The 13,062-nt window shown below is 37.9% G+C and overlaps 1 protein-coding gene across 1 annotated transcript in view; it reads right to left on the bottom strand.

Moving 5' to 3' along the window:
- Positions 1-11,846, bottom strand: part of LOC138315327 (leucine-rich repeat and coiled-coil domain-containing protein 1-like) — a 60,151-nt gene extending 48,305 nt beyond the window's left edge. The window contains exons 1-2 of the mRNA XM_069256261.1: positions 11,708-11,846; positions 6,341-6,440 (exon numbers count right to left, since the gene is read on the bottom strand). Coding sequence (XP_069112362.1) covers positions 6,341-6,440; positions 11,708-11,737 — 130 coding nt within the window. The 5' untranslated portion in view covers positions 11,738-11,846. The remainder of the gene's footprint in view (positions 1-6,340; positions 6,441-11,707) is intronic.
- Between the last annotated feature and the right edge of the window lie 1,216 nt (positions 11,847-13,062).

Here is a 13,062-nt window from a genome sequence, read left to right as displayed (position 1 = left end):
GTCCATGTGGTGAGTTAATCTGTTTAGGAAGGCTGCTATGTCATTTGTATCTCCTTGTGATAATATGAAAGTTGACTTTCAGGGTGACCACACAGAAAAGTATCACCAAACAAGAGGCCCAAAGGGCCTTAAAGGTCATCTGACTACCTTGGCAATAGTAAAATTAATTATATATGGTGTCACTTTGTCAGGACCATGTCAGGATCATTTTCAATTTCTGTCAAATTTTATTTCAAACAAGAGGCCCAAGGGAAGAAGTTCAAAATATATTTTCAAGATGGCGGCTGTGGCTGCCATCTTGGATTTCAGATCGACCCGAAAAATAACAACACTTTGTCGGGACCATGGCATGATCATTTCATGCAAGTTTCAGCCAAATCGCACTGGTAGAACTTGGGAAGAAGTTCAAAATGTGTTTTCAAGATGGCTGCTGTGGCGGCAATCTTGGATTTCGGATTGACCCAAAAAATAACAAAACTTTGTCGGGACCATTTCAGTATCATATCATGCACATTTCAGCCAAATTGCACTAGTAGAACTTGAGAAGAAGTTCAAAATGTGTTTTCAAGATGGCAGCTGTGACGGCGATCTTGGATTTCGGATCGACCCGAAAAATAACAACACTTTGTCAGCTCATGTCAGGATCATTTCATGCAAGTTTCAGCCAAATGGCACTGGTAGAACTTGGGAAGAAGTTCAAAATGTGTTTTCAAGATGGCGGCTGTGTCGGCCATCTTGGATTTCGGATTGACCCGAAAAATAACAACACTTTGTCAGGACCATTTCAGTATCATATCATACAAATTTCAGCCAAATCGCACATGTAGAACATGAGAAGAAGTTCAAAATGTGTTTTCAAGATGGTGGCTGTGGCGGCCATCTTGGATTTCGGATTGACCCGAAAAATAAAAACACTTTGTCGGGACCATTTCAGTATCATATCATGCACATTTCAGCCAAATTGCACTAGTAGAACTTGAGAAGAAGTTCAAAATGTGTTTTCAAGATGGCAGCTGTGACGGCCATCTTGGATTTCGGATCGACCCGAAAAATAACAACACTTTGTCAGCTCATGTCAGGATCATTTCATGCAAGTTTCAGCCAAATGGCACTGGTAGAACTTGGGAAGAAGTTCAAAATGTGTTTTCAAGATGGCGGCTGTGTCGGCCATCTTGGATTTCGGATTGACCCGAAAAATAACAACACTTTGTCAGGACCATTTCAGTATCATATCATACAAATTTCAGCCAAATCGCACATGTAGAACATGAGAAGAAGTTCAAAATGTGTTTTCAAGATGGTGGCTGTGGCGGCCATCTTGGATTTCGGATTGACCCGAAAAATAAAAACACTTTGTCGGGACCATTTCAGTATCATATCATGCACATTTCAGCCAAATTGCACTAGTAGAACTTGAGAAGAAGTTCAAAATGTGTTTTCAAGATGGCAGCTGTGACGGCCATCTTGGATTTCGGATTGACCCGAAAAATAACAACACTTTGTCAGCTCATGTCAGGATCATTTCATGCAAGTTTCAGCCAAATCGCACTGGTAGAACTTGGGAAGAAGTTCAAAATGTGTTTTCAAGATGGCGGCTGTGGCGGCCATCTTGGATTTCAGATTGACCCGAAAACTAACAACACTTTGTCGTGACCATTTCAGCATCATATCATACAAATTTCAGCCAAATCGCACATGTAGAACAAGAGAAGAAGTTCAAAATGTGTTTTCAAGATGGCGGCTGTGTCGGCCATCTTGGATTTCGGATTGACCCGAAAAATAACAACACTTTGTCGGGACCATTTCAGTATCATATCATACAAATTTCAGCCAAATCGCACATGTAGAACATGAGAAGAAGTTCAAAATGTGTTTTCAAGATGGTGGCTGTGGCGGCCATCTTGGATTTCGGATTGACCCGAAAAATAAAAACACTTTGTCGGGACCATTTCAGTATCATATCATGCACATTTCAGCCAAATTGCACTAGTAGAACTTGAGAAGAAGTTCAAAATTTGTTTTCAAGATGGCGGCTGTGACGGCCATCTTGGATTTCGGATCGACCCAAAAAATAACAACACTTTGTCAGCTCATGTCAGGATCATTTCATGCAAGTTTCAGCCAAATCGCACTGGTAGAACTTGGGAAGAAGTTCAAAATGTGTTTTCAAGATGGCGGCTGTGGCGGCCATCTTGGATTTCGGATTGACCCGAAAAATAACAACACTTTGTCGTGACCATTTCAGTATCATATCATACAAATTTCAGCCAAATCGCACATGTAGAACAAGAGAAGAAGTTCAAAATGTGTTTTCAAGATGGCGGCTGTGGCGGCCATCTTGGATTCCGGATTGACCCGAAAAATAACAACACTTTGTCGGGACCATTTCAGTATCATATCATACAAATTTCAGCCAAATCGCACATGTAGAACATTAGAAGAAGTTCAAAATGTGTTTTCAAGATGGCGGCTGTGGCGGCCATCTTGGATTTCGGATTGACCCGAAAAATAAAAACACTTTGTCGGGACCATTTCAGTATCATATCATGCACATTTCAGCCAAATTGCACTAGTAGAACTTGAGAAGAAGTTCAAAATTTGTTTTCAAGATGGCGGCTGTGACGGCCATCTTGGATTTCGGATCGACCCAAAAAATAACAACACTTTGTCAGCTCATGTCAGGATCATTTCATGCAAGTTTCAGCCAAATCGCACTGGTAGAACTTGGGAAGAAGTTCAAAATGTGTTTTCAAGATGGCGGCTGTGGCGGCCATCTTGGATTTCGGATTGACCCGAAAAATAACAACACTTTGTCGTGACCATTTCAGTATCATATCATACAAATTTCAGCCAAATCGCACATGTAGAACATTAGAAGAAGTTCAAAATGTGTTTTCAAGATGGCGGCTGTGGCGGCCATCTTGGATTTCGGATTGACCCGAAAAATAAAAACACTTTGTCGGGACCATTTCAGTATCATATCATGCACATTTCAGCCAAATTGCACTAGTAGAACTTGAGAAGAAGTTCAAAATTTGTTTTCAAGATGGCGGCTGTGACGGCCATCTTGGATTTCGGATCGACCCAAAAAATAACAACACTTTGTCAGCTCATGTCAGGATCATTTCATGCAAGTTTCAGCCAAATGGCACTGGTAGAACTTGGGAAGAAGTTCAAAATGTGTTTTCAAGATGGCGGCTGTGGCGGCCATCTTGGATTTCGGATTGACCCGAAAAATAACAACACTTTGTCGTGACCATTTCAGTATCATATCATACAAATTTCAGCCAAATCGCACTGGTAGAACATGAGAAGAAGTTCAAAATGTGTTTTCAAGATGGTGGCTGTGGCGGCCATCTTGGATTTCGGATTGACCCGAAAAATAAAAACACTTTGTCGGGACCATTTCAGTATCATATCATGCACATTTCAGCCAAATTGCACTAGTAGAACTTGAGAAGAAGTTCAAAATGTGTTTTCAAGATGGCAGCTGTGACGGCCATCTTGGATTTCGGATTGACCCGAAAAATAACAACACTTTGTCAGCTCATGTCAGGATCATTTCATGCAAGTTTCAGCCAAATCGCACTGGTAGAACTTGGGAAGAAGTTCAAAATGTGTTTTCAAGATGGCGGCTGTGGCGGCCATCTTGGATTTCAGATTGACCCGAAAACTAACAACACTTTGTCGTGACCATTTCAGCATCATATCATACAAATTTCAGCCAAATCGCACATGTAGAACAAGAGAAGAAGTTCAAAATGTGTTTTCAAGATGGCGGCTGTGTCGGCCATCTTGGATTTCAGATTGACCCGAAAAATAACAACACTTTGTCGGGACCATTACAGTATCATATCATACAAATTTCAGCCAAATCGCACATGTAGAACATGAGAAGAAGTTCAAAATGTGTTTTCAAGATGGTGGCTGTGGCGGCCATCTTGGATTTCGGATTGACCCGAAAAATAAAAATACTTTGTCGGGACCATTTCAGTATCATATCATGCACATTTCAGCCAAATTGCACTAGTAGAACTTGAGAAGAAGTTCAAAATTTGTTTTCAAGATGGCGGCTGTGACGGCCATCTTGGATTTCGGATCGACCCAAAAAATAACAACACTTTGTCAGCTCATGTCAGGATCATTTCATGCAAGTTTCAGCCAAATCGCACTGGTAGAACTTGGGAAGAAGTTCAAAATGTGTTTTCAAGATGGCGGCTGTGGCGGCCATCTTGGATTTCGGATTGACCCGAAAAATAACAACACTTTGTCGTGACCATTTCAGTATCATATCATACAAATTTCAGCCAAATCGCACATGTAGAACAAGAGAAGAAGTTCAAAATGTGTTTTCAAGATGGCGGCTGTGGCGGCCATCTTGGATTATGGATTGACCCGAAAAATAACAACACTTTGTCGGGACCATTTCAGTATCATATCATACAAATTTCAGCCAAATCGCACATGTAGAACATTAGAAGAAGTTCAAAATGTGTTTTCAAGATGGCGGCTGTGGCGGCCATCTTGGATTTCGGATTGACCCGAAAAATAAAAACACTTTGTCGGGACCATTTCAGTATCATATCATACAAATTTCAGCCAAATCGCACATGTAGAACATGAGAAGTTCAAAATGTGTTTTCAAGATGGTGGCTGTGGCGGCCATCTTGGATTTGGGATCTACACTAAAAATAAAAACACTTTGTCGGGACCATGTCAGGATCATATCATGCAAGTTTCAGAATAATCGCACCAATAGAACTTGAGAAAAAGTTCAAAATGTGTTTTCAAAATGGCGGCTGTGGCGGCCATCTGTGATTTCATATCAACCCGAAAAATAACAACACTTTGTCGGGACCATGTCAGGATCATTTAATGCAAGTTTCAGCCAAATCGCACCGGTAGAATTTGAAAAGAAGTTCAAAATGTGTTTTCAAGATGGCGGCTGTGGCGGCTATCTTGGATTTCGAATCGACCCGAAAAATAACAACACTTTGTCGGAACCATGTCAGGATCATTTAATGCAAGTTTGAGCCAAATTGCACTGGTAGAACTTGAGAAGAAGTTCTAAATGTGAAAAGTTAACGCACGGCGCACGACGACGGACGAAACATGATGACTATAGGTCATCATCCTGACCCTTCGGGTCAGATGACCTAAAAACCTCAAATGGATGTTCCATTAGCATGGTCATAAACAGACAATGTGGATGACTTATCTTTCAATCTCATAGTTCTGGCAGAGAAGCAGGGATTCTTAATTACAAACTAAAATATCATTTGTCGTGTTATATATCACAGCAAGAAAATGCCAAGGATAAAAGGGAGAATAATGTTGTGAGTATAAAGGAAAACTTATAAACTCTCTAGCTCGTTTTTGTCTAAACTATTATGGAAAGAATCTATTAACAAAAACAGTAAAAGTGTAAAATTTAAAAATATGTTGTTTAATAAATAACTCCACCATAATTATTTCACATTATCAATTTTTTTCATTTCTATGATTTTTGAAAAAAAATGATAATTGATTTAGACTTGTTTTTAAAGTTTGATAAAATTGAAAAAAAAGCGATAAAATGTCTAAAATAGTTCCATCATACACACAAAATCTTAGTCCTTCTGATTTCTCATCGAAAGTAGAATGTCGTGCTACCCAGATTACTTGTTTGTGTGTGTTACACTAATGTTGTTAGAGATCAATAACACTGGGGAATTGGGTGTCCTTTTTCTTGTCAAAATCACTTGTTTTCTACCTAATCTACACTGAGGGGTCATCACTCCAACTCTGTGCTTTTTTTCACTCCCACAACAAGCCATGCGTGACCCTGAAAGCTGTTTGAGCTAATCTATTAGCCTGGAATGGCTCTGCTGATCACCGGCTGGTCATGATGATGGTCAGTGGTGGTCAAGATTAATGGACATCTGATACAACAGGAAGTTGTGCTCTGTTCAAATTGCTGTTCCTTCCTAATGTTGTGATTTGTAGCGGGAGGGTCATTTTGAGGGTTTGGAGCCAGTGGTTGGAAAATGATGGAAACAATTCATACCAGAAATACAGTAGGGTCTGCTTCTACGGAGCTATCTCTAATTGCATCTTACAGTGTTATCTGCCCTTACATGTAGGTACTAATTATTACCTCAGGTTATTATGGGTGTAACGTCATATTTTTCGGGAAAACAACTTTACTTGTGCTCACTATATAACCTGACGTCACAATCGATACCTACCAACAGACAACAACGTTTTGTATAGTAGCTAAATAGGGGATTATATTAATATTTTGTCTGAAGTATTGAGACAATATTTTTTGTATATTAGAGAAATATGAGACGATATTAACCTTTCGTCTGTAGAGACTTGATGTGATCCACAAGTTTCTTGCTTGCTTGCTCCGCCTTCCATCGTCTTTCTCGCTCCTTTTCCAGTTCTCCCATCAGTGTCTAGAACGACAAAAAACACATTTACTGAATTCTACTGATTAAGATTGAAGATATCTGTCTGAAGCATATTACGATCAATCCACCAGTGTAAGATAATGACATTCTGGAAAGGGTTGCAAAGTCATGTGCATTAAAAGCTCCATCAACACATCTGTTCTCATCACGGAGTGAATTGTAATCTACAGCAATGAATCTAAAATCAGAAATCATTGTTGTTTCTCAGTAAATCAAAATTTCAATCAAGATTATATATGTTCTACAAATAATTACAAACTATAAATACAAACAAAAATAGTTATAGTAAATGATCCCTCGATGTTGTTAGGGAAGGTCTCTAATTATACAGAATAATGTATAAAACCAAAGAATTGTCTTATCATTCCAGCATTCACCTTTCTTTACAACGAATTTAGTCCATTTTCAAAAGAAATTATTTTAGAGATAATGGTAGAAACTGAAATAAAATGTGGGAAATACCAGCAATATATTACATTATTGAGTGTTTCAATAAGGTTAGGTTTCAATCTTCTTACTTTCAAATGCTTTTAGTTTTAAATGTATACATGTAATGAAAGTCATGAAAATTTGTATCTCTTTTTAGGCAGTTTATATTCATTACTCACCCAAATTAAAGGAAATTCAATAAATGTATGTATAGTATCCTAAAATTATTCTCTTTTTTTTCTGTACAGGATGTAAAATCAAGTTGTAACAAGATTGTATTTCTGTAATTCAAAGAGATTAAATCCAATCTCAAAACCTTTCATGGATTTATCTATATTTCTCACATCAAAGAAATCTTCAGCATTAAAAATGTGTTTACATTTTTGGCTATATATATCTTTAAAGATAATCAAGTACTTTAGCTTTTAAAGAGATTATTTTAATGTCTTCCCCATACAGTAACTGTCATAATACCTATCTATAACAGATATTCAATATGACAGGAATTCCCCTTAAGTAAGATTTGTCATAGGCATCTGGAGATTTTTCATTTAAATTTTAAGAAGAGTAGAAATGACCTTTGACCTCCTGACCTAAAAGTAATCCAAAGGACTTTTGGAAAAATTGTCTTTTAAATTTTAGTAACATTAGATTTGACCTTTGCCCTCCTGACCTAGAAAAGAGGATATGTATCATTTGAGCTTAATTGGCTTAAAGAAACTAAACTAAATTACAACATGGAAACACATTTTCTATTCATAGAAAGTGACTTTGACCTTTGACCTTGTAAAAAGCAATTCCAAGCAGGCACTTTTGTTAAGGAAGGTTATGAACATGTATGATTGGAAATGAGCTTGATCGTCTTAAGGGAAATTGAGTTATCCCTAAGAAACTTCTTTGCAGACAATACCCCATGGCTTCACACCAGCGCCCAACATATTAGTGATAATCTATTGATATTTCGAAAGCTCAAAATCCTGTATAAAAGGCACATAAACAGTACTGTAAGTCATTACTCTGAACCTCTTCTGTACAAAAGCTGGCAGAGGATGTAGCATGACAGTGGTTTCAATGGTAACTTGACAATTTAATGAAAATCTATCAGATACAATTCAGAGGGTTTATCTGCCAAATTTGATTTGTTGTACTAGTAGTCGATAAGGTCATGTTACAAGAACCAGCTATATAGAGAAAATCTCTCTCAACTTCTAACAGTCATTATACATGTATATAAAAATACATACTGGTACTAGAATTTTCCATGAAAATAATTTCTATTTTTGATCTGCACTCCATGACTTAAAACCAATTCGGTTAATTTCGGATTATCCTATGAGCATGCATGCAAATTCCAAATTGATAATTAAGAACATGTTGATCACAAATTCATCTTATTTCCTGTACATTCATGTTTGATATAACAAAAATGTTGTTCAAATGAATAAATTTCCAAATATGTTTAGTAAAAAGCTTCCTGCAAATGACTGCAGGCAAGTTAGATGATAGAAATAGAATTATTAGATCCAAAATAAACCAGCAGAACTGACAAAGTGCCAATACAAACTGTCATCCAGTAGGCCTGGCAACTTAATTATATCCCCCAACTTTTTTGTAATAAAGGGGCATCTGCACTCTATATAGGTGGAGGTATATTTATTTAGATATAGATTATATCTGCACTGTATAAGGATTATTGCCATCAAATCTCATTGAAATCGCTCCGGTAGTTTAGGAAATTTAGCTGTTTAATCATTTTGTAACAAAGGGACTTAACTCTAAAATAATACTTTTGTTGAAATAACTCCAGTAGTTTAGAATATACATATGAACTCTCCCAAAAATTAAGTTGAAACAGCTCATCATAAAATTTCAGGGGTGAATGGCTCGAGGGTAAATTGTCTCAACTAATTTTTGTTTAAGTAATGTCAAATGTGGTAAAACGTAAATTGTCAATAAGGCAAAGGTCAGTAAAGTACGGTAAACCTTCGGTTAGTTCGAACAAAATTAAATAAATATTGATGGACCAGTTCAAATTATCTGAAATTAAGCTTCAGGAAAAAATCGTGTTGAAATCAGTAAAAATCAGTTTTGAGTACTGATGTGCCTGGCATAAGCAATATAAAGCAGAAAATGCATAGGAAAAGTATTTAGTTTCCAGAAGATAATATATTCAATTATTTTGTCGTAATAAACATGAGCATTTAATTTGTGAATTTGTAATAATTGCGTAGCAAAAGCCGCATGCATATGTGCACATGGACAAGGCCCAACCAGCATCGTTCACGATCGCGGACTAGAATTTACATCGACGTCCGTTAACTGAGATAGATACTTTATTTAAACCACACAAAATCTAGCTAGAGTTTTGTTATATTTTGTGAAAAATGTAAGTTTATTTATTTACTTTTTAAGTTAAAGAAAGTCCGGTTGCATTTACGAAATTGCTGTTGAAAATATTTGTTTACATTCAGTTCGTAAAGTTAGGTCACAATCGCACTGTGACCGTCAGATTGTCCAAAACCCCATTGCATATTGTCTGCTTCTAAAATTACCTAACTAGTTTTAACCTGATAAAAAGCTACATATCTATTGTTTAATTACCCAACACATGGATTTTTTTGGCTGGAGCTGAATATGTAATCACACCCACTTGCTGTGACCCAGCGGCTTGCCTTTGATGCTGCATTTCGTAGCTGGCCTGTCCAAGCCAGCGTGAGGCACATGTTTATAGGTAATTTAACACCTTAATCCGCTGACTAAAGACAGACTGAATGCATATTTTAATGTCGACTTAAACCCATATCTGTATCTAGATTGGACTTAACAAACATTGGCGATTTCTTCCACGTTTCCATCAGGTACAGCGAATTTAAATATACATTGTCGGGGCTTTAGATTAAACATTTGGCCTTGCTGCTATGTTTATGATATATCGGCATAAATAATTTTTATTTATGACTTAAAATGTTCATTACTTATCTGTCGTATGGTCATTTTAATGGTCATTTATACAATCTTTATTCCAAACATCAAAACTGTTGCAATATGCAAAATATATCACCATTTTTGGGGACCCCATTGCGCCGATTTGCCCACAAAAATCTTACGTTTACGTTCATAATTTGACGTGTTGGAACTATCCGAAATAGGATTGATCGTGTTGGAACTATCTGAAATAGGATTGATCATAAAAAGTCAATGTTCGAACTATCACTAGCTAAAAAATTACCATTTTTTTCTGGAAAAAATTGCATGTTCGAACTATCCGGCAGTTCGAATTAACTGGAGGTTTACTGTAATAATGGTCAGTGGGCTAGGGTAAATGGTCCGAGAGAAGTCAATATTGAATGAGTTAATTAAATATATCAAAAAGTCAGTAAAGTCACCGGTCAGTGATGTTACCGGTTAGTGAGGTTACTGGTCAGTGAAGTTACTGGTCAGTAAGATTACCGGTCAGTGAGGTTGTCAGTTAGTGAGGTTATCCATCAGTGAGGTTATTGGTCAGTGAGATAACCGGTCAGTGAGGTCACCCGTCAGTGAGGCTATTAGTCAGTGAAGTTATTGGTCAGTGAAGTTACTGATCACTGAGGTTACTAGTCAGTGAGGTTACTGATCACTGAGGTTACTAGTCAGTAAGGTTACTGGTCAGTGAGGTTACTGGTCAGTGGATTATACCAGTCAGTCAGGTTATTAGTGAGGTTACCAGTCAGTGAGGTTACTCATAGAAAAGGTTACTGGTCAATGAGGTTACCAGTCAGTGAGCTCACCGGTCAGTGAGATTACCGGTCAGTGAGGTTACCCGTCAGTGAGGTTATTAGTCAGTGAGATTATTGGTAAGTGAGGTTACTGATCACTGAGGTTACTAGTCAGTGAAGTTACTAGTCAGTGAGATTACTGATCACTGAGGTTACTATTCAGTGAAGTTATCGGTCAGTGAGGTTACTGATCAGTTAGGTCATCGATCAGTGAGGTTATTAGTCAGTTAGGTTATTGGTCAGTTAGGTCATCGGTCAATGAGGTTACTGGTCAGTGAGGTTACTGATCAGTGAGGTCACCGATCAGTGCGGTTATTAGTCAATGAGGTTACTAGTCAGTGGATTATACTAGTCAGTCTGGCTATCAGTTAGTGAGGTTACCAGTCAGTGAGGTTATTAGTCAGTTAATGGTCAGTGATGTTACTGGTCAGTGAAGTTACTAGTCATTGAGATAAATGGTCAGTGAGGTTACCGGTCAGTGAGGTTATTAGTCAGTGAGGCTATTGGTCAGTGAGGTTACTAGTCAGTGATGTTACTAGTCAGTGAGTTTACTGGTCAGTGAGTTTACTAGTCAGTGAGTTTACTGGTCAGTGAAGTTACTGGTCAGTGATGTAACCAGTCAGTGAGGTTATTAGTCAGTGAGTTAACTGGTCAGTGAGGTTACCGGTCAGTGAGGTTACTAGTCAGTGAGTTTACTAGTCAGTGAGTTTACTGGTCAGTGAAGTTACTGGTCAGTGATGTAACCAGTCAGTGAGGTTATTAGTCAGTGGGTTAACTGGTCAGTGAGTTTACTGGTCAGTGAGGTTACCGGTCAGTGAGGTTACTAGTCAATGATGTTACTAGTCAGTGAAGTTACTAGTCAGTGAGGTTACTGGTCAGTGACGTTACCGGTCAGTGAGGTTATACCAGTCAGTGAGGTTACCGGTCAGTGAGGTTACAGGTCAGTTAGGTTACTGATGAGTAAGGTTTCTGGTCAGAGAGGTTACCGGTCAGTGATGTTACTGGTCAGTGAGGTTATATATAATTACTGGTCAGAAAGGTCACCGGTCAGTGAAATAAATGGCTTACCACATATGTAGACTGGACATCTTCTCTCATCTGATCTTCTGTTATACAGTAGGCTGATGGTTGTTTTAGGACAGACTGATGTGTGGTCAGTCCTGCACGGTCCTCTATTCCTGTACCACTGTAATACAAAGTTTAGGACATTTGGTTATGTTATATCAGGACAGCTTAATGTGTGGTCGGTCCTACACGGTCCTCTATTCCTGTACCACTGTATATACAAAGTTTAGGAAATTTGGTTATGTTATATTAGGACAGCTTGAGATGTGGTCGGTCCTACACGGTCATCTATACCATTGTAACACATGATTGGCTGGTTAGTTGGTTAAATAAATATCCTATTAACAGCCAGGGTGATTTAAGGACAGACTCCTGTGTATGTGGTGTATGAGACTGCAGTATGTACATGTTAAGACTCTTAGAACTCCAGTCCTTATTGCAGCCAAAGACACAGAACAACCACACCCCACTGTAAAGGAGCAGAAACTAGCATTTTTATAAACTATGTTGTACATCGGCCATTAGAAACAGGATCCTAAGTCTTCCTCACAGAGGCGAGCGCTCAACTCATGGCTAAAGGCGAGGTGGTGACTAAGGGAAATGTTAGGAAGAAAAGTTGAAGACAGAAAAGATAATTAAAGGTCCCAAATTTATTTGCCTTTTACTTTAATGAAGAGTCAGTACATGAAGTGAAGGACACATAGGAATCTTATAATAGAATCCAGCTTAATGACACAGGCTAGCCTCACAAATTCACTCTATAGATCTACCCTAACTATATTAGTAATGTTAGTATTTCTCTAAATGGCTTTCCATAAAAAAAGAGATGTTTGTAAAATGATAATGTTCCCCTCATGACGCCTTCATATGAAATTACCCTAATCAATCAGATGCTATATAGTGATGCTACCTTATCAATTTTCCTACCTCCATATGAAATTTGAATGGACCATCTTACAGGACAGGATCGTGTATCAAACATGAGGTAAGACTCAAATACCTCCTTATTTAATGTCAAATTTATATTATCAAAATGGTCAAAAAGTAAACACAATATAATACTGATTTAATTATGAGCAAAATCTTTCTTGAAATAGCAAGTTTTATTGAAAATATTATGATGGAACATGATACAATGTGACAGGTATGGATGCCCAGCTGTTAAACAAACTGTCCAGGCACCACATGTGACATTTTGTATTGTGTATGCTACGACATTTGCAGCGTACACATGCATTTGCAAGCACAAGGAATGGCTACGTACTGTGTGGCAAACTGCCAATTAACAAGGGAACTGTAGATATGCCTTTAACTTCATTATGCACCCAGTTCAATGCAGTGGTATATCAATGATGTGC

The sequence above is a fragment of the Argopecten irradians genome, chromosome 2 (assembly GCF_041381155.1).
Source record: "Argopecten irradians isolate NY chromosome 2, Ai_NY, whole genome shotgun sequence".
Taxonomy (NCBI): domain Eukaryota; kingdom Metazoa; phylum Mollusca; class Bivalvia; order Pectinida; family Pectinidae; genus Argopecten; species Argopecten irradians.
Note: the sequence above shows the minus strand (reverse complement) of the source record. Positions and strands in the feature narration are given on the sequence as shown.